Source organism: Corvus moneduloides, chromosome 26 (assembly GCF_009650955.1).
Source record: "Corvus moneduloides isolate bCorMon1 chromosome 26, bCorMon1.pri, whole genome shotgun sequence".
Classification (NCBI taxonomy): Eukaryota; Metazoa; Chordata; class Aves; order Passeriformes; family Corvidae; genus Corvus; species Corvus moneduloides.
The window spans coordinates 4,289,663-4,314,282 of record NC_045501.1 but is presented as its reverse complement, the minus strand read 5'-3'; the positions used below and the strand labels follow the sequence as shown (position 1 = coordinate 4,314,282).

Below are 24,620 nucleotides of genomic sequence, written 5' to 3'. Positions count from 1 at the left end.
GCCTGACGGCCCCGCCTGCCCGGCCCTGCAGCCCCGCGCTGACCCGCCCGGCCCGCGGCCCCCGGGACGATCCGGAACCGGCCCCGACCCGGCCCGGACCCACCCGGTTCTTCTCCAGTGGGCACGGCCCTGCCGGAGAGCGCGGGACGCTCTGTCGCGACAGGCGGCGAGGGCAGCCCGGGGGCCTTCGGCAGCGGCGGCGCCGGCGAGAGCAGCGGCGGGAGCGGGGCCGGGGCAGGTGAGGGAGAGCGGGGCTGGGCTGGGGCTTCGGGCAGGAACGGCGCTGTGGCCGGGGGCTGGGCGCCGGGGCAGGGCCGGGCCCGGGCCGGGCCCCCCGGTGTGGCACGGCCGCGGCCCCCGGTCTCTGCGCTCCCACCGACCCTCTTCCCGCCCCCCAGCATGGACACCGACCTGTACGACGAATTTGGGAACTACATCGGGCCCGAGCTGGACTCGGACGATGATGACGACGAGCTGGGCCGAGAGTCCAAAGACCTGGACGAGGTGAGTGGGGTGGAGGGGAGGAGGGGCAGCGGCCCCCGGAGCCGGCGGGGCTCGTCCTGGCCGGAGCCTGAGCGGGGACGGGCCCGCGGCTGCTCCTGCCCCTGCCCCGTGCGGGGTCCGGTGAGACCGGGCAGTGCTGGCGTCTGAATGCCACGGCTCGGAGTGGGTTTGGTGTTTAAATTTTGAATTGACAAAATCCCTTCCTGGGGGAAAGGGAATGACAAAGGTCCTGCTGGAATCGCGGTGGGGACGGGGAGCTCCTGCGGCTCGGGCTGTGTTCGGCTGGTTTTGGTGTCAGTCCCATGGAGGGTCCGTGTTCCTTCAGGAGCCCCTCAGGAGGGAGCTGAGGCTGCAGCAGGGAGCCAGGGGGAGGCAGAGCAAGAGCCCACGGCCACCAGGGAATGGAAGGAGGATGGGGGGAGCGGAGGGGCTGCCCCAGGGGGGAAACGAGGGAGCCCCTTCCCATCTGCTGCTGGTCGGTGTGGGGTGGGGCTGTGTTACCCGGGTGTAGCTGTTGTGTTGTGCTCTGTGTGGCTGTTGTCTGTGTGAGTTGCTGCCTGTGCGGGTGTCCCTGCAAGCCCAGGGGCTGTTACTGATCCAGGTGCTGTGGGAAGAGCCGTGCTGCTCATCCAGGAGCTGCTCCCAGGGCACCTCTGTGGATGCTGGGGCTGCACTGGGGGTCCCTCGCTCGGGAGTGACCCCAGGGCTGTCCCCTTGGGTGGCTCTGCAGCAGCTGAGGGTGAGTCTTGGTTGCAGCTGGAGGATGATGATGATGATGATGACATGGGGGAGCACGATGAGGAGCACCCCGGGATGGAGGTGGTGCTGCACGAGGATAAGAAGTACTACCCCACAGCAGAGGAGGTCTATGGGCCTGAGGTGGAGACCATTGTGCAGGAGGAGGACACACAGCCACTCACTGGTGAGTGGGGAGGGAGCTGTGAGAGGGGGTGGAGGGAGGAGAAGGCTCTTAATGGATCCCTGGAAAGGGGAAATAATATTCCCTTCCTTCCTGCCTCTTTGGAGTCCCCTCGTAGCCTCAGGAGCTCTTTGCCTGATGTGTGCAGATTTAGGCACTTGTGATTTTTGCAAATCCGAACAAACGTGTTTTCGGAAGAACAGGAGTCAGCAGAGACTGGGAAGCTCTTTAAGGAAAAAGTAACTGCATTAAAGTCATCTCCTTTGGCCCCTCTACACTGGAATGATCCAGCTGGAAGGGCCCTGCAGTGACCATCCCATGCAGCTGAGAGAAGCTGTCAGCTGGAAAATCGAGGGGTTGTCGGCAAAACTCCCCATTCCTGGGGGCCACTCCTGACCCTGCTGGTTTGGGGGCTCTGGGAACAGTTTGTTGTTCTTTCTCTTGTTTCAGAGCCCATTATCAAACCTGTGAAAACCAAGAAGTTCTCCCTGATGGAGCAGACGCTGCCGGTCACTGTCTACGAAATGGAGTGAGTGTGGGGCTGGGGGAGGCAGATCTGGGGGCTTTTGTCTTACTGACCCCAGCACAGGCCTGAGAGCAGCCAATTCCCAGGTTCTGAACCAAAACAAGAGGAAGTGCAGGACAAACCATCTCACCGACGTTTTCCCTCCCTACCAGCAGCACAGGGCAGGGTTGGACACAAAAGGAGAATCTCACCTCAGGGGCTGAGATAAAGCTCCATAGCAACAGCTTGTGGCTCAGGAAACATTCTTGGAATGATTTGCATTGGAAGGGACCTTAAAATCCATCCAATCCCACCCCTGCCATGGGCAGGGACACCTTCCACTATCCCAGGTTGCTCCAAGCCCCGTCCAACCTTGCCTTGGACACTGGCAGGGATGGGGCAGCCACAGCTTCTCTGGCCAACCTGTAGCACACATCATATTGGGACATTTTGGGTTGATCCCAGTCTCAGATTAGGAACTGTTCCAGTTTCCACTGGGAATTTTTATGCTGCTGGGTGAGTGCAGAGTGCTGTGCAGTCAGCAGGACACTGCAGCTCTGCTGCCTGGGTGTGTTGGTTTTGTCCCAAAGCAGCTTCTTGGACACCAGGGCTGGGAGAAAACCTCCTGGAAAAATTTCCAAATGCATTAAAAATTGGAGATGTAATATCTCACACGAGTTTTCTATGGAATGAAAAGCATCATTTGCTTTTTCTGTTAAAAGTCTGATGTTGTGGTGGGTGGAGGGTCCGTGTCCCTGTGTGTGTGTGTGGTGTCTCTCTTTGGCATGAGCAGATGGAGCTGTGGGAGTCTCCTTGGGCTCATCTCTCCACTCACCACTTCATGGCCAGTCAGGGCTTTTCCCAGTTTTAAATGTTCATCTCCAGGTGTGGATCCCAGGACCAGGTGTGGCTGAGCAGCAGGTCCCTGGTGGTGAGCAGTCCCTGTGCCTGGCACCCAGCAGCCTCGTGTTTTCCAGAGGGGACAGGATGTTCCTGGAGCTGCTGTTCAGTCAGGGGTCCCTCAGCTGCCTGGAGGGGTTCAGCAGAGCTGGAACAGAGCCCAAGAGCTGCTGGGGCTGATTTTTCTCAGCCCTTGCTTTGGCTCAGTCGCTGACCTGGGCTCTGCATTATCCACCCCTTCCCTGATCCCTGTGTGCTCTGCTCATTCCATTTGTAATTAATTCCTTTTCCTCCTGTTTGTTGATATAAATGGTTAGCATGGGGCCAAGAGAAATTCCTTGTGGGATGTAGCCAGAAACCTGCAAGCTTGGTATTGATTTCCCATTTAGCCTTATTTTCAGACCAATTAGGAAGGTTTTAATCGGGGTTAGTATTGATTGCTGTATTTTTTAGCTCTTAATCAAAACATTTGACATTAAGAAGTCTATTGCATCAGTGAAAATTTAATCTGTTTAAAAAGGAGATTATTTGACAGCACTTACTCTCTGCAAGCCTCTGGCAGTGGCTGCATGTTTTATAGCCTCCCATTATTTTTTAGGGGTGGTAATTTAGGATCTCAATTATCTTTTGGCCAGCATCCATCCAGAAGTGACCAGCTCATCATTACCCAGCTCAGCTTCTGATTTGAAAAAGACTTAATTCCTTGAGTCCCTGGAATGTCACTGTATTAAGACTTGAAAATCAGAATTAATGGTCTGTGGAGCCCCTGGCTGCTTTCAAAGCTCCGTGGGGTGCTTGTTATCCAGTACCATGGTTTACCTGCCTGCCTGCCATGGTTTCAGTGGAAGTGCTTCATCATCTGAGAACATGGATGTGACTTTTGCTCCAGTACTGACTAGAAGAGAAGGAAAATATTCAATAATATTCCATTGCTGGCAGCTTTACCAGCTCCGTATCCTCCCACCCACTGCCATCTGTCTGGGACTCCAACTCTCTTGTCCTCCCCATCTGGAAAGTGGGATTCTTCCTCCGCAGGGCATTGGCAGGATAAAAGTTTGGCGAGGATTCAGGGGGCACCTTGGATAGAAAATGTAGCTGAAGCGGCACCTGCTTTTCTTAGACACAGCAGAAGCCTCCAACAGTCTTTTGTGTTTTGTTGCTGCAGTTTCCTGGCAGATCTGATGGACAACTCGGAGCTGATCCGGAATGTGACTCTGTGTGGGCACCTTCACCATGGCAAGGTACTGGGAATATCCAAAGTACAGGAGTGGTGATGGTGACCTCTCTGTTTGCTTTGCCAGCCCTCCTGGCCCCTGGTTCTCTGCAGCAGCACCTTCTGCTCCTCCTGCTCATGCACTTATTTATAGAATCCAAGGATGGATGGGGTTGGAAGGACCTTAAAGCCCATCCAGTCCCACCCCCTGCCACAGGCAGGGACACCTTCCACTATCCCAGGGTGCTCCAAGCCCTGTCCAGCCTGGCCTGGGACACTGCCAGGGATCCAGGGGCAGCCCCAGCTGCTCTGGGCACCCTGTGCCAGGGCCTCCCCACCCTCACAGGGAGGAATTTCTTGTCCTCCTCCAGCTTAAGGCCATTCCCCCTTGTCCTGGCGCTGCATTTCCCTGTGAAATGTGTAGATTTTTTTGTGGGTTGAATTTGTAGGTTTTGCAGTATCCTGCTCAGCGTGCTCTGTGCTGCTGCTGGAGGGATGGGGCTGTGTTTGTGTCTGTCTGAAGGGAGGCTCCTCCTGTCTCTGCTCTTTTCCAGACGTGTTTTGTTGACTGCCTGATAGAACAGACGCACCCGGAAATCCGGAAGCGCTACGACCAGGATGTGAGTGAGCTCCTGGGGTGTTCCTGCCCTGGGGAACACGGGGTGGCTTTTACACCCTGAGGGAGGGTGACTGTGCATGGGGACAAGGTGGTTCAGTGACTGGAATGTAGGATTGGGAAGCCAGAGCTCAGTCCTAATTCTGCTTCTGTCACTTACTTGTCACCTTAGTGATGTGTCAGAGTTACTGTGTCCTGCTTCAGACTGAATGTCTGATACCAAAATGTGAGACTCTAATTTTTGTTTTGCCTTTGCAGCTCTGCTACACTGATATATTGTTCACAGAGCAGGAGGTGAGTGGTTTTGTAGTGATTTTATCCAGTTGCCTCATGCTTTACTCACAGTTGCTGTAGGCAGTTTCCTCATCCATTTTAACGCCTTTCTGTGCCTTCCACATTTTGGTTATTTTTTTTATCAGTAAAACAATCTGCTCCTCTTGTTTGCCTCAGGAAGACTCCTGATCTAACTTCCTTCCCTCATCTCCATGTATGATTTTATAACCTGTGTAATGTTAAATCTACAGCAGAGTCACCCCAGTCTGGGGGTAATTCTTACTTTCTTTGAGAGAAAGAGGAGGAAGGGGTTTGCAGCAGTGGTAGATGAGGAAAAAAACCTATTTCAGAATAAATACATTTCTCTTTGTTTTCCTCAGCTCTGACTCCATGTGGTTGGGCATAAGTGGGAATGTTATTTTGTGTCGTGACCAGAACAATTCTTTGAAACACTTTTTTTTCCTCTTCTTAAAGTTCTACTTTATACTGTGTGATCAAGTCTTGTGCTTTGAGGTGTAACTGGGTGGCAGCAGAGGGTGAAAGCACAAACAAACACCCACAGTCTGTCTCGGGTATTGCCTCCTCAGCTGAAATCAGGTGTGGAGGGTGTAGTGGTGGCTCACCAGTCTGACCAGTACGGATGGGAGAGCTGGGCACTTCAGTGATCTGAGGTTATTACTCTCTTCCAGGATGTCCTGGATGGATGTTTACTTCTTTTCACCTTTCTGGTTTTTCCTTGATCTTCTTCTGCATCTGTACATAGTGGTCCTTTTATTTGTTTTTTCTTTACCTGTATTCCTGGTTTCCTGTGTTTCAGAGGGGGGTGGGGATCAAGAGCACCCCAGTGACGATTGTTCTGCCGGACACCAAAGGAAAGTCTTTCCTCTTCAACATCATTGACACTCCAGGTGATTGTGCAATCCTGAAAATCCTGCTCTGGGAAGCACTTAGCTTTGTTCTGTACTTTTTATAGCTGATCCCAGCCTAGTCCTGAGCCTTCAGCTGAGTTCATTCCTGTGAAGTCACTTCCAGCAGTACTGACCCATAATGCCCCAGGATGCTTTGGCGTGAAGGGACCTTAAAGTCTGTCTAGTTCCAAGCCCCTGCCATGAGCAGGGAGAAGTCAGGCTTCTGTTTGTGATTAGCTGGCTTAAGTGAGGGCTGGTGAGGCTGAAGAGGTGTTTCACTCAAGCAGCACAGGTAGAATTTCCTTTCCCAGGTATTGCCATGTGCAGGGGGACCCTGCTTTGCTCAAATGCTGTTGCCCCACAGTGAGACTCAGCAAGTTCCTCAAGCCTCTGACAGGCTCCTGTGGAGGGAACATAATCACAGATCAGCTTGTAAGAAACTTTAGGAAAGAGGGTCTTGGGACACATCTGCTGAGCTACAGCTCAGGATGAGGGAAGTAAGAGCGCAGGAGGAGGCTGGGGGGAGAAGCATCTGTTGTCTTTGAGAAGAAATCTTCCTCCTTTTCCCAAAGTACTTGCACAGAGCTGTGGGGAAAATAGTCACAAATGTGAGGAAAAGTGCCTGTTTAACACATTGTTGTGTGCATTCTCAAAAAATAGCATTAGAGCTGAAGCTGAATCCCCATGGGGAGCTCTGGCAGCTGCTCCCAGGTCCCTGCCTCAGGAGGAGCCATCTCCGTTCTGCCTCTCTGGCTACCAGCAGCCAGAGGCATCTGCAGAGCCCCCCAGCTTCCCACCCTGTGTGCTGCTGCTGCACCAGGGCTCACTGTGCTTCTCACTGCCCACCTTTGTGTGGTTTTGAAGGTCACGTGAACTTTTCTGACGAGGTGACAGCCGGCCTTCGCATCTCGGATGGCGTCGTGCTCTTCATCGACGCGGCCGAGGGGGTGAGTGCCACCTTCTCCTGGGGGTCACATCCCTCCCTCTGGAGTCTTTGCTTCTGCCTTAGCATGAAGGCCTGGGATGGGTTCAGCTTTCTGGGGTGAAGGGTTTTTGGAGGACGGTTTGGGAAGCGAGGGCAGCCAAGCCTCTGGCTGCTGTGTCCAGGCTGATTGATGCTGTGGCCCGTAGGCTGATTGTCTGACTTGTGTGCATCTCCATCCCCATGATACCTACAACTGAGCAGGTTATTTATATCAGAGATGTCCACAGGGTTGGATTCAAGGAATTTGGTTGGGTTGGCACTTATTTCTGAATTTCAGGAGAATTAACTGATTGCTGGTTGCTGAGCTGGGGCTTTTCTGCAGCCTGGCAGCAGAATAAAGGTCACTGGTTGCCTCTCACGCCCCAGAGAGCATTTTGTGGAGGCTTTCCTGGGGCTCTGAGCTCGCTGTTCCCCACAGGTGATGCTGAACACAGAGAGGCTGATCAAGCACGCGGTGCAGGAGAGGCTGGCAGTGACTGTGTGCATCAACAAGATCGACAGACTCATCCTGGAGCTGAAACTGCCCCCCACAGATGCTTATTACAAACTCAGACACATCGTAGATGAAGTTAATGGGCTGATCAGGTGAGGGTGCTCGGGTGATGCATTGTTAATGCTTGCTGTCCCTGTGCCATGGCTCTCAATGAGCCCCACATGTGCCTGAAAACTCATCAGTTTGCCTCTTGATATGTTCAATCATAGAAAATGGGCCAGGAAGAACCACTGGAAGTTCATCTCAGCCAATACATTGAATTAAGCAGGACTGGCTCTTCCTGCCAAGCCCCAGGGGATTTCATTTCCCCCACCCCGTTTCATTTTTCCTCTATTAAAAAGCAGGGAAAGTGGACCTATGACCAGAGCAGGGAATTTGTGCTCCCAAATGTCTCAAGTACACTGAAATTATCCAGGTTGTATCCCAAATTGGAGGTTGAGATGTCTCAAAGCTCCTAAATACTTGCTACAAATCTAAAAGAGGATTTGCTGTCCCAACTCCTAAACAAGGATTATGATACTGACACAGTCAAATCTTTTGCCAGCCCTGCTCAGGGAAGCGAGGGACATCTTGGTAGCCATGCATGGTTTCTGTGGGTTCTTCTGCATCCAGGGATTTTTTGACAGCATTCTGCCCTTCAAGTGTGTGTGGATTTGCACACAAGCTCCCTGGCATGTCTCTGTTCAGTGTGTGCTGGCATCAGGCAGCTTGGGAGCAGGGTAATTCACCCTGCCTAGCACGGCTGTGAGCTCATTAAACCTGTTTTGATTAAATCCTATCCCTGTATTATTTTTTCCCTTACTTGGTTGACCAACTTGGCTGCTTTTTCATGGGAAGAAAAATTCTCCCAGATAAAAAAATCTGAAGCGTTTGTGCTGGTAATTTTTTAGTTCCAGGATCTTTAAATCTTTGCACATTAATGCTTTGAAGTTTATAGGCAGAAAATGTTCCTGACCCTGAGATTCTGATGGCAAGCAAGCTGCAGCCTGTTTAAAGATGCTTTTTGGCAATGCAGGCTCCTTGCCTGTCACATACTGCTGTTGGGTGTGGGAAGTGGGTTGAAGTGTCTTCTTTGGTTCATAACATTGATTTGGTTTTATTTTTCTCCTCTCAGCATGTATTCCACCGACGAGAACCTCGTGCTGTCTCCCCTTCTGGGGAACGTGTGCTTCTCCAGCTCTCAGTACAGCATCTGCTTCACACTGGGGTCTTTTGCAAAGATTTATGCAGACACATATGGTGAGGATTAGCCAGAAACCTGATGCACTTCAACATCTCATTCCCCAACCTTTCTTGTGGAGGTTTTTGAAGCAGTTCAGCTTCCTCTGCACACGGCCAGTGTTTGTGTTCTGGAGTTGTTGGGAGTTGAGTGGTGCTGCAGAGCTGAGCCTCGGGGGTTAAAAAGCAAAACCACAGTTTTAGCAAGATATTTTCTCCTGATAAATGTTTCTTGAGTCAGAAGCCAAGATTTTACACATACCCTAAGCAGGAATAACAAGCAGTTGAAGGCAGGTGTGTGCGTTGTGCTTTGCCTCCTCAGCAGCAGCTCAGGAGTGAAGCAGTTAAGCTCTCCCTGCCTTTTCCCAAAAGTCCGAGACTCAGCTGCAGCTGGGCACAAGCTTGGCCCACAAGGTTTTGCACTCTTGCCCTCTTTCTTTTTTAAGAAACTGTCTTTTTCTGGCTTGGATTTAATTTTCTGCTCCCCAGGTGCCCACTCAAGGCAATCTGCTGCGTGTAGCAGCAGGCTCTGTGCTGGCATTAGCAGCTGCACAGCCCAGGTTTTTGAAGTCCCCCACTGGGGAATTTGGGGATCTGTAGGAGCCATGAGCAGGGGAAGAAGGAGGTTGTAAAGCAGCTGGGCCAGCTCTTGCAGAGAACTTGGCCTGAGGGAGGATGAAGTTGTAGAGGTCAGGGACTGATGGTGTCAGGATTGTCACATGTCCTGAGAGTTGGGAGCAGTAAATGAACTCCCTGGGTGTCACAGCGTTAACTCAGAGCTGCTGGGGTGAGACCCCCTCCTTGGGGGGCTGAGGACAGCACAGTTGGCAGGAGATGCCAACCAGGTTGGGCAGGCAGGAGCTGAGTTCTTGGAGTTGGGAATACTGGATTCTGGTCACCAGGGATTGTATGGGCAGCCACCACACGTCAGCTAACAGGAGTTAGAGCAGCTTAAGTGTCCAGACTGCAGCCACCAGGAAACTCCTTGTGTTCACACATCTGCCCACAGCAAAAGCTCGTTTGGAACCTGCTGTAGGTTCTCACCCTGTCCTGGTATTTGTAAATTCACTGTGACAGCCAGCACTGCACTGCACCTTCAGCACTGGATGTTTGGCTGTGTGCTTCCTGAGAAAGAGAAAGGAACCTGGAGATGTTCAGCAGGGCAGAAAATGCTGGTGCTGAGCCTGCAGGGCCGAGGGGTGGAGGCCGTTCCAGCACCTTGGCACTGCAGCAGCAGTCACAGTGTTCCCATTTGGAAGTGCAGCAGATGTAGATGTAGCTGGGCTCCTGCAGCACTCCTCAGCTCTGACCCCGTGGGTAGCAGAGAACTGGAGTGTTCCTGGGAAGTCTGTGATCTGCAGTGTCCCTGGGCTGCTGGGGACATCCCCAGTGGACTCTTTCTGCTCATCTCTGCCTGGTCTCCCCAGGACAGCATTTAATCTTTCACTCAGAACTGGGACGAGGCATTCATTCATCAGCATCAGTTCATTAAATTGAATCCTCAGGCTTGTTTTAAAAGCCAAAAAATAAAGATTTCTAAGGTAAAAGAAATGCAGTGACATCTGAGAGACTTTTTCATTTGCTCTTTCCTTTAGGAGACATCAATTACCAGGAGTTTGCGAAGCGGCTTTGGGGCGACATCTACTTCAACCCGAAGACGTAAGAATCCTCTTCAAATGTCTGTTGCTTTATTCCTGGGGTTTTCCCTCCTTTCCCTGTAAAATGTGGACTAGATGACCATCCCAAGGTCACTCCTGATCCTATGATCCTGTGGGAATCATAGGGAAGGGTTGAGTCAGGCCTCCTGCCTGGCGTGAGTCCGCACGGTCCTCCTGAATCCCGCAAGCAGGAGCAGAGAGGCTCCTCTGGCCTTCATCTGGAGTGAGCCTGGCCCACGTCCCTGGCAGCTTTGCAGGGGATGGGGAGGAAGCAGAGGAGGAGCTGGGAGGAGCAGAGGCTGTGTAGGGGAGCTGGCAGGCTGCAGTTCTTGCTCCTCACCTCTCTGGTCTCCAACAGCCGCAAGTTCACCAAAAAGGCCCCGACGAGCAGTTCCCAGCGCAGCTTTGTGGAGTTCATTCTGGAGCCCCTGTACAAGATCTTGGCTCAGGTCTGTGGTGGGTCATTCTCCCTCCCACAGCTCCAGGCAGGAGCAGCTGGGGCTGGGCACTGGGAGGTGGCTGGTGGGTCTGGTGTCTGTGGGACTCTCCTGTCCCAATCTGCACAGGGTGGGCTTAGAGCAATAGTTATTTCTTGCAAATGCAGCCCCGTATTTGCAGTGAATAGAACAGTCCTTGCTCTTCCTTATGTGCTTTGATAGCAGCCAAGTGACAGTGCTTGGACTTGGAGCAAAGACTTGGAGCACAAGTGGGATGAGGAGGAGCTGGAGCAGCTCAGCCTGGAGGAAAGAAGGCTCGGGGGGACCTTGTTGCTTTCTACAACTCCCTGACAGGAGGGGGCAGCTGGGGGCGGGTCGGGCTCTGCTCCCAGGGAACAAGGGACATTACAAGAGGAAATGGCCTCAGGTTGTGCAAGGGAGATTTAGATTGGAGATTAGAGAAAATTTCTTCCCCCAAAGGCTTATCCAGTCCTGGCACAGCTGCCCAGGGCAGTGGTGGAGTCACCATGCCTGGAGGGACTTAAAAGCCATGTGGATGTGGCACTTGGGGACTAACATGGGTTCGCGGTGGCCTTGGCAGTGCTGGGGGAATGATTAGCCTCGATGATCTTAGAGAGCTTTTCCAGCCTTAATGAGTCCATGATTCTCTGATTTGACCCATCTGGCTCTCGTGTGAGCTCTAAAGCAGTGCAGGTGCAGAGCCCTGAGGGTGGTGGCTGGTGTGTGATGCTGCACTGGGGAACTACTGACAGGGACCCCCACAGTGAACCTGAGAGTGGGACTTGTTGTCTTGCAGGTGGTGGGGGACGTGGACACGACCCTGCCCAGGACTCTGGATGAGCTTGGCATCCACCTGACCAAGGAGGAATTGAAACTGAACATCCGGCCCCTCCTGCGGCTCGTCTGCAAGAAGTTCTTTGGGGAGTTCACAGGTAAAAGCTGTTTGTCTTCCCCTCCACAATCCTCCTTATGTCCCCAATACCTCCCACCAAGAGTCAAGGGTTATATTTTGGCCAAGGAGTGCTAACTTGCACAGATCCTGCTCAGTTTCCCAAATCTAAACTATGAGGCCACTTGCCCCTAGGACAGCCTGGACACTGCTCACCTCTCCCCTGCTGCTGCGTGTGCTGCAGTCACCCTGGCTTTGCCTTGTGTTTATGGAGTCCGTTTCTCTCCTCCACACTGGTTAACCTTTTCCTCACCAAGTGTTCCTGTTGCAGGCTTTGTGGACATGTGTGTGCAGCACATCCCCTCCCCGAAGGTGGGGGCCAAGACAAAAATCGAGCACACCTACACCGGCGGCGTGGACTCCGACCTGGGGGAGGCCATGAGCGAGTGCGACCCTGACGTAAGGAGACTCCTGTGTTGACTCTTGAGTGTGCAAAACCAAGGCAAACAGGCCCTGCTCCCCCTGTCCTGCCAGGGCAGCTGCCTCCCAGCCAGCCATCTGCACAGATTTGACTTGCAGCACTCTGAAACCTCTCATCCGACACTGGAACAAATCTCTTCGCTCCATGGAGCTTCAGCTGCCTGCCAGGGCAGCCCTGGAGAGAGGGAATTGTTTCACAGTGTTCAGAGAGGAACAGGACTAGGTCAGGACTCCAGAGCACGTGGGAGCTGCAGGGTGGTTTTGTGTCCTTTTGCAGTCTTTTTGTCCCTTTTCCTTGAAGTTTGATTCTCTCTCCAAACTCTAAAAAACTGCATGGTGCTGATAAAAATAACCCTGTGTTAGTTAGTCAGCACCTTTCCTCTCCCAGCCCTGCAAACCCTTCCTCCTCCAACAGCTTGCACTGAGCTGTCATTCAGAGTTGTCTGGAGCCACCAACGCTGGCAGCTGAGTGAGGAATTTGCCTGCGACTTTTGCTCTGATGTCTGCAGAGAAAATTAAATATCTTTTTTTAATGAGTTGTGATTATCCACATTAAACTCCACAGTGGTGACTGTCACCACATCACTAGTGTGAAGTGACCTTGTGGCACTGGAAGCTGTGATCTGGGGGGGCTCAGGTGCTTTGCCCTGAGTAGGTTTGCAGGCCAGCAGGTGACATTTCTCCTCATGGCTTTGTCCCAACCACTATTTGCTGCTCTACAAGAATAAGGACAGGAGCTCCAGAAGAGTCCACCATGGTCATTCCAGGGCTTTCCATACAGGGCAAGGAGATGCAGGGCTTCAAGCGCCAGGAACTAAAGGACTTGGCAAATCAAAACAATTATTTCTAAATTCCAGCCCATTAATCCCTTTTATCCACAAATCATAGAATATTCTGGGTTGGAAGAGATCCACAAGGATCATCAAAGTCCAGTCCCGCCAGGTCTGTGTCAGTTTCTTGACTGTGTTTTGAAAGAGGCTCATTTCTCTCTCTCTGTGTCACGGGAAGGGTCCCTTGATGTGTCACACAACCAAAATGTACAGCACTGATGATGGTGTCCAGTTCCACGCCTTTGGCAGGGTGCTCAGCGGCACCATCCACGCTGGGCAGCCTGTGAAGGTCCTTGGGGAAAACTACACCCTGGAAGATGAGGAGGATTCCCAGATCTGCACCGTTGGACGCCTCTGGATCTCTGTTGCAAGGTACAGGAAGCTCTGGCAATGTGCTCGTTGGGAGAGGAGTCAGCTGAGGGACTGGGAGGGAGGGAAAGCTGCCGGGGAGAGGGAGGAGGAGGGCACTGGAAGGTCTGAGGCTGCAGTGGTGCTCTCCTGCCTTTCAGGTATCACATTGAGGTGAACAGGGTTCCTGCTGGCAACTGGGTGCTGATCGAGGGCGTGGACCAGCCCATAGTGAAGACGGCGACAGTGACGGAGCCTCGGGGCAATGAGGAGGTACCGTGCCTGGCTGGCATTGCTCAGCCTTCCAGGGAGGCAGGTGATGGGCTACATCCCAAAAGCTCCCCTGGTGGGAGCTGGTGGGGTTAAAGAATCCCTGTCTGCCACGGTGCCAGGGCACAAGAGCCACTGAGGGAGAGAGAAGAGCTTCACATACTGTGTCTTACCCTGAGGACATAAAGGGATGCAGTTTCAGCTCTTTGTCCTCTCTGGTTGCAGGCTCAGATCTTCCGTCCCTTGAAGTTCAACACCACGTCTGTTATCAAAATAGCCGTGGAGCCAGTGAACCCCTCAGAGCTGCCCAAAATGCTCGATGGTCTCCGCAAAGTCAACAAGAGCTACCCCTCACTTACAACCAAGGTACTGCTGGGGGCAGTTGGATTAGATGATTTCCAGAGGTCCCTTCCAGCCTTAGCTGTTCTGTGATTCTGTGTGCGTGGGTGTTTCCAGCCTGTGCTGGGGGCAGCCTCTGGGCTGAGCTTCAAAATAATCCGTTTTTTACTATAGGTTATGTTTGTTGTGGGTCTTTCCGTGCTGTTTCAGTTGGTCTCATAAATTATGTAGAAATAGCAGAAAAGTGTAAATCCAGCAGAAAAACACCCACCCTGCTGTGCCAGGGAAGCAGCTTTCTGCAGAGCCCAGCAGCACTTCCTGCTGGCAAAGGCTCTGGGAGCTTTCCTTGGGGTGTTCTGACTCCAACCAGTGTATTTAAGGCTGATCCTTCCTCAGGCTCGAGTAGGAGCCCAGCAGGCAGGAGCTGTGAGCAGGGGGGCTGCCAGCTGAATCCCTCTCTTGTCTTCCAGGTGGAAGAGTCTGGGGAGCACGTGATCCTGGGAACAGGAGAGCTGTACCTGGACTGTGTGATGCATGATCTGCGCAAGATGTACTCCGAGATTGACATCAAGGTGAGGGAATGAGAGAGGGCTTTTCCCACTGGAAACCCTGGACGGGGTTTTGTTTCCCTGTCTCAGAACGATGAGAAAATGAACCTGCCTGAACATACAGCATGGATTTTGTCACGTTCCTGTAAAAGTAATAAAAAAAAGCTGTTAGGGTGTAAAAGGGCCTCTTAGAGCCTCACTGTGACACCACTGGGACTGAGAGACTGCACACGGGCTTGGAGAGGAGTTTTCCATATTCCAGCCTTCCCCTGTGCTTCAGCCATTGCCTGGCTAGCATCAAATAAATAAATTTAGCAGAATTTTTCATACCTGGAATTGGATTTAAATTCTCCTGTCTCATTTGAATGAAGGAATTAGTGAAGCTGCCTGTGCAGCCTCAGTGCTTCATACACGACACTGATTTAAAACACTGCCAGCTGAACCGGTTTTTCCTTGTAGGTTTTTCCTTGTAGGTGTTCTGAGGTTTCAAACAGTCTTTTTACAAACAAAAAAATACTGGAAACCTTACAAACCTTTTGTTCTTGTAGGTGGCTGATCCAGTGGTGACATTCTGTGAGACAGTGGTGGAAACATCCTCCCTGAAGTGCTTTGCTGAGACACCCAACAAGAAGTAAGGGCCCCTGGGCAAGCTGGGCATGGGAGGGGGCAGAGGGAGGGTCTGTCCCCTCCAAGGGGGCTGTTCCCACTGGCTGTTGTCCACACAAGTGGCACATGCCTGAGTGAGCAGTGTCCCATTGACCTGAACTCCTCAGGAACACACCAGAGTCCCAGGGATGTTCCTGTGCTGTGTAGGAGCTCTGAGAATGGAGGGAATAAACAGATCCACATCCTCCTTTTTACCTAAGTGTCACACCTCAGCAGTTGTGAGAGCTGTTCTGGGATCCTGGGGCAGGTGCCAAAGGGCCCCGTGCTGCCTTCAGTAAATCCCCAAACAATTTCATGAGCCAAAGCTCTTCTCTTATCCATACATAATCTTGGATTTGTTCTTCCCAGTGATGCCCTGGAGCCTTTCAGCTGCTCTCATCTCCTTCCTCCAACACCTCACAGTGCATGTGATTGAAAGAGGGAGGCCTGGGAGGGAACATGGAGATCTCTGTGCACAGGATTGTTGCCATACCTGAATTTTCAGAGAAATCATGATCTGCTGACATTGGCTCTCCTGTGTTGCCCTGTGGTTTCTGTTCTTCTTGCCTTCCTTTATTCTGAGACAATCTTGCCATGTTTGGCATTTCCTCATTTCTGGGAACAGAGAGGTTCCAGTCTTCATGGAATCACAGGATGGTTTGGGTTTGGAAGCAACCTTAAAGACCATCCAGTTCCAGCCCCTGCTGTGGGCAGGGACAGCTTCCACCAGACCAGGTTGTTCCCAGTCTTAGGTCAGGCTTTGATGTTCTGGGCACATGGAATGACCTGTGCTGGGGGCGGGTTTCAGGTGTTGGAGGGTTCTCTGAGGCAGCATCTGGTGTGTCAGACACAGCCCCCAGAGGCACTTTGCCTGGCCCATGGGCTCCCTCCTGCAGTGGACAGGGGCTGGACATGGGACAGGAGGGCTGGAGCCAGGCTGTCCCTCAGCTGTCTCTTTCTGGGGCTGAACAGGCTTCAGAGAGAAGTTGTTGAGCACCTGGGTTGTGTTCACAAGAACACAGGAACAGCAATGGGTGCAGGTGGCTTCATCAACCCAACCACGTCCAGGCTGGGTGCAGTCAGAGAGTCACAGAATGGTGCAGTTATTAAGGTTGGAAAAGACCCTAAATGAAGTCCAGCTGTCAAGCCAGCACCACCATCATGTTCACCACTAAACCATGTCTACAAGTGCCACATCCACGTGTTTTTTGAACAGTTCCAGGGATGATGACTCCACCACTGCCCTGGGAAGTCTGTGCCAGGCCTTTACAACCTTTTCTGTGTAGAAATTTTCCCTACTATCTCACCCAAACCTCCTCTGACTCAACTTGAGGCTGCTTCCTCTCCTCCTGTCCCTGTTCCCTGGGAGCAGAGCCCGACCCCCCCCACTGCTGCCCCCTCCTGTCAGGAGTTGTGCAGAGCCAGAAGGTTCCCCCTGAGCCTCCTTTGCTCCAGGCTGAGCCCCCCCAGCTCCCTCAGCCCCTCCTGGTGCTCCGGCCCCTTCCCAGCTCCATTCCCTTCCCTGGACACATTCCAGCCCCTCAGTGTCTTTCTTGGCAGTGCAGGGCTGCCAGTCCCTGAGGTCTTCCCAGTTACTCCCATTTCCCTCACTGTGTCTGGTCGTGGCTGTCTCTCCTCAGGAACAAGATCACGATGATTGCTGAGCCCCTGGAGAAGGGACTGGCAGAGGACATTGAGAACGAAGTGGTGCAGATCACGTGGAACAGGTATGAGTGATCTGGGAGAGCAGGAATCCAGCCAAAAGTAAATAACTGGGGAAAAAGGGAATGCTGGGATCTGCAGGGTGCACAGTATCAGGCAGCAGCCTCTAGGCAGAGATCCTGCTCTGATTTTCGTGCCAGCCAGTCCGTGAGCATCCCTGGCTGGGACTGTTTTGTACCTGAAGGGAACAGGGTTGTAAATACGTCCTGACTGCAGGTTGGATTCTTGTTCCTAAAGCTTCTTCCCATTCTCTCCTATCAGAAAGAAGCTGGGTGAATTCTTCCAGACCAAATACGACTGGGATTTGCTGGCTGCCCGTTCCATCTGGGCCTTCGGGCCAGACGCCACTGGCCCAAACATCCTGGTAGATGACACCCTGCCCTCAGAGGTGAGGAGTGAGACCTTCGTTCCGTGGTGCCAGGAGGTGCCCACTTCTCCCAGAACTTTCAGCAAGGGCCTGGTGCCTTTGGGGTGTTCATTGTTTGCCACAGCTCAGACCTGCTGCACTTTCCCCACGATGATCCTACACTGGTTACCAGGTCACCTGCTATTTTTCAGGTGTTGCTGTTTGGGCCAATGTCCTCAAATTGCCAAAATTTGCAACTAGTGGCCCTGCCTTTCAGGATCACCAAAACATTGTCTCTTAATTTATAGTGCTCTAGAAATTACATAATGCTCATGCTCTTGAGCTGTGGAGGGAGGAGTGGACATTGGGGGCACATGGGGACATTGCTGCTCTTTTGGAAACTGGCTTTTAAACACTGGGTAATGTGTGTTAGTAGCTGTGATGAGGTGTGGTCTCTGAAGCTGTCTGTCTGTCTGTCTGTCTGTCTCTAGGTAGACAAGTCTCTGCTGGGCTCGGTGAAGGACAGCATCGTGCAGGGCTTCCAGTGGGGGACCAGGGAAGGGCCCCTCTGTGATGAATGTAAGTGGGACCTACGGGGAAATTGAGATAATGAGGTCTTGATTGAATTCTTCCATCTCTAAGCAGTCAGGTGTTCCAGGCTGGGCAGGGCTTGGAGCAGCCTGGTCTAGTGGAAGGTGTCCCTGCCCGTGGCAAGGAGTTGGACTAGATCAGCTTCAAGGCTCCTTCCAACCCGAATCATTCCGTGATTCTCTGATATGCAGGGTTATGATGTGGTCAAGCTTTCCCTGCTGGAATTAAATTTAGGAGAACTGCTGGTGGCTCTGGGCATTTGAGCATCTGGGGATGTGGTTGGTGCTGGCAGAGACGTCCCCTGGGGTCACTGGCTGTCATTTCTCCCTTCGCAGTGATCCGCAACGTGAAGTTCAAGATCCTGGACGCGGTGATTGCTCAGGAGCCCTTGCACCGAGGTGGAGGGCAGATCATCCCCACAGCCCGCAGGGTTGTGTACTCTGCCTTCCTCATGGTGAGGGTTTGCTGTGTGCTGGGCTGGTCCCCACGGATCTGCCCCGGGATGTGGGTTCACACTGACTCATTCACCCATGAGTGTCCCCAGCGCCCTTGTGGGCTGGCACACGAGTCCTACAGGCAGTCATGTTCCAGCCTGGATGGAAACTGGTGTGCTTCTGCTCGCTCTTCCCGTCTTGCTCCTGCTGGGCTTGCTGGCAAGGGTGGGCATGGGCAGAAGAGAGGCATGTGACTCATGGCCAGAGGGAAAAAAATGTCCTTCCAGTGTTTGTGATGTTGGTTTGGGCAGCCATGGGGCAGCAGGATCCCTGTAATCCCATCAGGCACTGGGTTTGACCAGAGAACTTGAGCTGTGCCGGTGCTGGTGCTCAGTGGCTCGTGTCCCTGTCCCCTCACAGGCCACCCCTCGCCTGATGGAGCCCTACTACTTCGTGGAGGTGCAGGCCCCTGCCGACTGCGTGTCCGCCGTGTACACGGTGCTGGCCCGGCGCAGGTGAGCCGCTCCCGCTGCCAGCAGTGGGGGTTTGCAAAGCAGCAGCGTTGGCATCTGGGCTGTTGGAGAGTTCCACAGTCCTGGCACTGGTGCAGAGGGTGAAGTCTGCATGAAGTGACAGCTGGAAGCCTCCTGACTGATCCTGGCCCTGAGCAGTGCGGGGAGGGATGTTCAGGATCATGCACAGCCTTTGGGTTGTGCCTGGTTCTTCCTGAGTGTCAGAGAGGAGAAGGTACAAAGGGATGTGCTCAGACCTGGGGCCCCAGCACAGGAAGGACTTGGGCCTCTTCCAGTGGCTCCAGAGGAGGCTGGGAAGATGCTCAGGGGGCTGGAGCGACTTCCCTATAGAAACGGGAGATCTGGGGTGGTTCAGCCTGGAGAAGAGAAGGCTCCAGTGAGACCTTAGAGCCCCTTCCAGTGCCTAAAGGGGCTCCAGGAGAGCTGGATAAGGGCCTGGAGTGCCAGGGAAAGGGGGAATGGCTTCCCACTTCCAGAGGGCAGGGTTAGATGGAATACTGGGGAGAAAATCTTCTCTGTGAGGGTGGGGGTGCCCAGAGCAGCTGTGGCTGCCCCTGGATCCCTGGAAGTGTCCAAGGCCAGGTTGGATGGAGCTTGGAGCACCCTGGGATAGGGGAAGGTGTCCCTGCCCACGGTAGAGGGGATGGAGCTGTGTGGGGTTCAAGGTCCCTTCCCATCCAGCCCATTCCATGACTCTGTGACACAAAGGAAGACCAATCCTTTGACACGTTTGCAGAGGCCACGTGACGCAGGATGCTCCGATCCCAGGCTCTCCGCTCTACACCATCAAAGCCTTCATCCCAGCCATTGATTCCTTTGGGTTTGAGACAGATTTGAGGACCCACACACAGGGACAAGCCTTCTCTCTCTCTGTCTTCCACCACTGGCAGGTGAGTCCGTGCCCTGGGGAGGTGGGGAAGAGGGACAGGTAGGATCAGGCACCAGGTAGGTGCTCTCAGTGCCACAGCTCCCACGGGGCAGGAAAGCTCTGGAGAACATCCTCAAAGGATCTTGGGGAGGCTTTGTGCACCAGCTGGTCCACGTCTGCCAGGGCTTTGTTCCAAGTCCCATCACTCCCAGTCCTAGTGAGGGAGCCCTGAAAGCTGCTGCTGGCTGAATGTCAGGATCCTGCAGTGCCTGGGGAGAGCACATCCCCCTTGGGAGGAGGGAACCTGTTTGGGTCCACTTCATGCTCTGCAGCCTGGGCAGCAGAAGTCTTGGTGTGGGGCTCAGACTCACTGATCTGCCTTAGGAAGTTTGATCTGTGCCACTCTTCAGCTTTGCCTCTCAGAAGTGGTGTTTTAAACCTGCAGGAAACAAAGTTTGGGACAAAATACTGTTCTCTGGCCACTTCTGTGTCTGGGGCAGATCAGGTCCTGTGGGAGCCACAGCTGTGAGGTGCACAGTGATTTGGGGTACAGCTCCATGAGAGCAGCAGCTGCAGTCTGAGCCCTGGGCCCTGGCCTAAAGGTTGATACGTCAAAGCCCAAGGCTCAGCTCTGAAACAATAAGCATGCCTGGTTTGTGGAGGGGGTTGTGCTGACCAGGACTTGCATGAATTGTTCTGTTAGGATGTGTTTAGGCGTCTTACAGTACTCCCTGGGGAAGGTGGGACATGTCTTTGGCTGGAGTTTTCAGTGCTGTGTCAGTGACTTCTCACGGGCACAATCACCAGCGGTGACATGAGTTTGTGTGTGCCAGAAGAGTAGACGGGGTGTTGGGGTGTCTGTGGGGCCCAGGGGTGTTTCCTGTTGCAGCTGGGGTCTCCAGGAGGTTGAGCCAGCCCCAACATTGCGCTCACATCCTGACCTTGTGTTTCAGATTGTGCCTGGTGACCCCTTGGACAAGAGCATCGTCATCCGGCCGCTGGAGCCGCAGCCAGCCCCACACCTGGCCAGGGAGTTCATGATCAAGACCAGGCGTAGGAAGGTAGGTCTGGGACAAATCCCTGTAGTGTCCCTCTGTCCCAGCAGCTGAGCTCTTGCAGTGTTGTCCCTCAGGTGTGCCACATCCCCTCTGTGTTCCCAGAGTGGTCTGATGTCCTTTGTGCCCCAGGACTTGCCCATGCTGCCTGTCAGAGCCTGTCGGTCCCATCAGTGACTCCAGCCAAAAACAGGATCCTGTGGCCTCTGCTGAGCCCCGCTCCCTCCCCAGCCCCTCTGACGCCTCAGTGGCCTGGTGTAGCCCCCTTGTCCACCAGAAACAGCAGGAACTGGTTTCTGTGCTGGTTTAGTGAGCTGGGCTGAGGGGCTCCCAGGGCTGCAGAGGGAATCAAGCTCCCCTGTGGGAGGGCAGTGAGCTGGTAAATGTGCTCAGCAGCAGAAACCACGTTTGCAGGTTCCTGAGGGTTGTTAGATGCCCTCAAGCTGCAGAGAAGCACCTCGTGCCTTTATTGGAGCCTGGAAATTTATCTTTCTGCAGGACCCAGGGTCTCTTCAGTGGGCTCTCTGGGCAGTGGCTGTACGGGGAATAACCCTGGCTTTGTGTTACCCTGCAGGGCCTGAGTGAGGACGTGAGCATCAGCAAGTTCTTCGACGACCCTATGTTGCTGGAACTGGCCAAGCAAGATGTCGTTCTCAACTACCCCATGTGAACCTGCTGCCCTGGCATGGGGGCTGACCCAAGCCCTGGCTGGCATCCACTGGTCCTTCCCCATCCCTGCTTGCCCAGCTCTGGCTCCTGGAGGCTCAGGGCAGGCAGGGAGCTGCTCCTCAGGTTGCTCTTCCATGGCTGTAGGAGTCTCCCTGGGCATTCATGGACCAGCTGTGGGCATTCTCCATACAGGGAGCAGCCCAGACCCAGAGCCCTGATCCACTCTGTATTGTTCAGGCTCCAGCTGCTGTTGCCTCCAGCGAGGTTTTCCCTTTGGATAGGCTCCTCCAGCACACGGAGCTGAGCAGTGTGAATATGGATTCCTGAGGACTGGGCCTCAACTGTGTCAAGCATTTCAGGCAGCTGAGAAAGGGGGGTTGGTGGGAGGGATGCTGGGGGGGGCATTGCTTCTACCAACCTCCCCAGGAGGAGAGATGAGTGTGCTTTCACCTTTTTGTACCCCTTTTTTTGAACCCTTGTAAACATTTAGTACAAACTTCCAGGCTTGGCTTAGTCTGATGGTGCCCAGACATGGCAGTGCTGGGGGAGGCTCTGCTGTCCCAGTGCTTCCAGTACACACTGTCCTGATTTCCCACATCCTCAGCCCCAGTTGCCCCATGCCTCAGCACTGTCCCAGTCCCAAGGACTCATGTCTCCTGGCTATCCCACTCCTGTGCTAATGAACGCACCAGCCAGCCCAGGCCTATTTTTTTCCTTTCTCACTCAATCTTGCAGAGTTTTCAGGGATTTCATCAGCTGCTCATCCTCTGAAAGGTTTTTGGTGCTCCCTCTCCTCTCCCCTGCTCTGTCTCTCTCTCTGAACTCTGCCCCAGTTCAGTCCCAAGTACGTGCTGTGGAACCAGGGCTGATTTACATCTCCTGGGGACATTTCCTGCCCTCCCTGTCCCCTGGCTGCCCCCAGCCTGAGCTGGCCTGGCACTGCCCCCATGCTGCCGTGACAAGTTTGGCCCTGGCAGCCTCGTTCATCCCAGAGACACCACTGGGAACCTGTCCCAGAGCATCCCTGCACTTGGAGGGGCTTGAGATGGCCCTGGGGCACCAGCACATGGAGAGCAGTGGAAAAAGCCAAGGACAACCTCCTCCCCTCCCTCCCAAAACCTGCCAGCTGCTGGTGGAAACTGGGGGCACTGGGCTGACGTAAGCACAGGGGATAGGAAGCATCCACGGGACAGCACATCCAGCCATCCCACTGGGTGCTGGGTGGCTGCGGAAACTGGATGTTGTGGGGGGTAATTCAGGGCCAGTGAGTGGAGCATCAAAACCTCGGAAGGGAAGGATTTCCTGTCAGCAGACAATGGCATCGCCCCCCAGGCCATGCTGCTGCCCCACCCCATCGCCCAGCAGGAGGGAGCCGGGGCTCCAGCCCTATCACCAGCCTCAGCCTTTCCTGCCAGGGGTGTCCCCCTCACTTCCCACATCCGCCCTGGCACCACGGCCTCACCGATGGTGTGTTCCCCCTCTGTCCTGGGGGAGAGTGGGGCTCAATCCTGGCTTGATGCAAGCAGAATACAACCCTGGAACCCCCATGGCCTCGCTGGGGGTCACTTCCCAGTACAGCCCAGCACCAAATTGGGCCCCCAGGGACCGGGCCAGGCGTCTGCTGGAGCAAAGCCTGCATTGCCCCCGCCAGGGCTGCGGCGGGATCAGTGTCCGGGGCTGGCGGTGCTCGGTGCTGCTCTGCACGTCCCGGGGCTCGGGGATGGCCCCTGGCTCCGGAGCCAAGAGCTGCTCGGGGCGGGTTTGACATCCATCATCGCAGCCTCGGGCTTTCCAGGGCTGGATAACGGGGCCGGACGGGGCCCTGGGGCCGCCCGCGGATGGGCAGCGATGCCGGTCGCACCTGGAGAGCAGAACCCCGAGGCTGCGATGCCCAATGGGTCCCTGCGGGTCCGAGCATCGCCCCGGCCGTCACCCCGGGAGAGGGCGGCGGGACGCGGCCGGGCAGGCGTGGGAAGGAGCCGGTTCCCACGCAGGCTCTGACCCGGGGCAGCCGCGGACCTGGCCCCGCGCACGCGAGCTGGGATTTTCCGAGGAAACGGCTCTGCCCTGGGAATGGGGGCTGTGCGGCTGGACCCTGCCCCCAGCCCCTGCCATGCGGCTGGAATTTCCCCACACGAAGGATCTGTGCGGGTGTAGGATGCCCCAAGGGCTGTGCCTGCCCGGGCCGTGGCGCAGGTAAACTGAGGCACGTGGAATCACGCACTGGGGCACCGGGGGCTCCATCCTTGGCATGAGTGGGTCAGGGCTCAGCTCTGGGACACACCCCGGGGGATGTGCCCCCACCCTCAGCGGGGCCATCAGCAATGAGTGACCCTGTGTTGGCCCGCGCAGTTGTCCCCGTTTGTCCCCATCCCAGGGACTTGGGAGGTCCCACAGGACACAGCACCCTGAGCACCCATTTCCCTGTGGGATGAGCCCCCAGCCTGCGCTGTCCCCCTGTCTCCGCCCTGCTCTTGGGACCCTGACAGCCGTCCTGCTTCGACTGGCCTCATGCCTGTCTGGCTCCCAGTGCCTCCACCCTGCTCCTGGTGCCCCTGGCCACAGCCCCATTCCCCCTGTCCCCACCAGTTCCCTGTGTCCTTGTGCGTGTCCTGCTCCTGATCCCCATCCCACCCTGCTTTGGTTTCCCTGTCTCCACCCACCCCAGTCCCTATCCTGCTTCTCAGTGTCCCTATCCCCACCCTGCTCCTGCTCTACTCATTCCCATCCTGCTTCCATTGTCCCCATCACCCATTCTGCTCCCAGAGCCTCCATAATTCTCCTACTCCAATGTCCCAATCCCCCTCCAGTGTCCCCTTCTTGGTCTCATTGCCCCCATCCTGCCCCTGCTGTTCACCCTGTTTCCACTGTCCCCATCACTGTCCTGCTCCCTGTGTCCCTGACCTCATCCTGCTTGCAGTGCCCATGTCCCTGTCCTGCTTCCGATTTCCCCATCCCATCCTTCTCCTGTCCCTACACTGCTCCCAATGTCCCTGGTTTCCACCCTGCTGCTGATGTCCCCATTCTTATCCTGCTCCTGGTGCACCTGTCCTGCTGCCCATGTCCCTGTTCCCATCCTGCTCCCAGTGTCCTCGTCCCTGCCCAGCTTCTGATGCCCCATCTCCACCCTGTTCTTGGTGTCCCTTGTCCCCACCCTGCCCCTGTCCTGTGCTCCATATCCCTATTCCCACCCTGTTCCTGATGCCCTCATTCCCATTCTGCTCCAGATGCCCCCATCCCCGCACCTGTCCCAGTGCCCCCATCCTGCTCCTGGTGTCCCTGTCCACAGCCCTGCTCGCACTGTCCCCGTTCTTGTCTTGATCTCCATGTGCCTGTACCCATCCTGCGCCCTGTGTCCTTGTCCCTGACTTGCTTCTGATTCCCCCATCTCAGCCTGCTCCCA

The 24,620-nt window shown here is 54.6% G+C and overlaps 1 protein-coding gene across 1 annotated transcript; it reads left to right on the top strand.

Annotated features, from left to right (window-relative positions):
- Positions 1-180: 180 nt before the first annotated feature.
- On the top strand, positions 181-21,719 carry EFTUD2 (elongation factor Tu GTP binding domain containing 2). Its single transcript, XM_032091650.1, has 28 exons — positions 181-238; positions 399-504; positions 1,261-1,426; positions 1,874-1,952; positions 3,994-4,069; positions 4,596-4,661; positions 4,916-4,951; positions 5,748-5,838; positions 6,703-6,785; positions 7,242-7,408; positions 8,431-8,555; positions 10,130-10,193; positions 10,551-10,641; positions 11,447-11,582; positions 11,871-11,998; positions 13,028-13,221; positions 13,359-13,470; positions 13,693-13,833; positions 14,277-14,378; positions 14,903-14,985; positions 16,640-16,726; positions 16,983-17,109; positions 17,559-17,646; positions 17,994-18,112; positions 18,513-18,607; positions 19,362-19,515; positions 20,447-20,554; positions 21,123-21,719. The coding sequence occupies exons 2-28, from the start codon at positions 400-402 to the stop codon at positions 21,216-21,218; spliced, it is 2,919 nt and encodes a 972-aa protein (XP_031947541.1). The 5' UTR covers positions 181-238; position 399; the 3' UTR covers positions 21,219-21,719.
- The last annotated feature ends 2,901 nt before the right edge of the window (positions 21,720-24,620 follow it).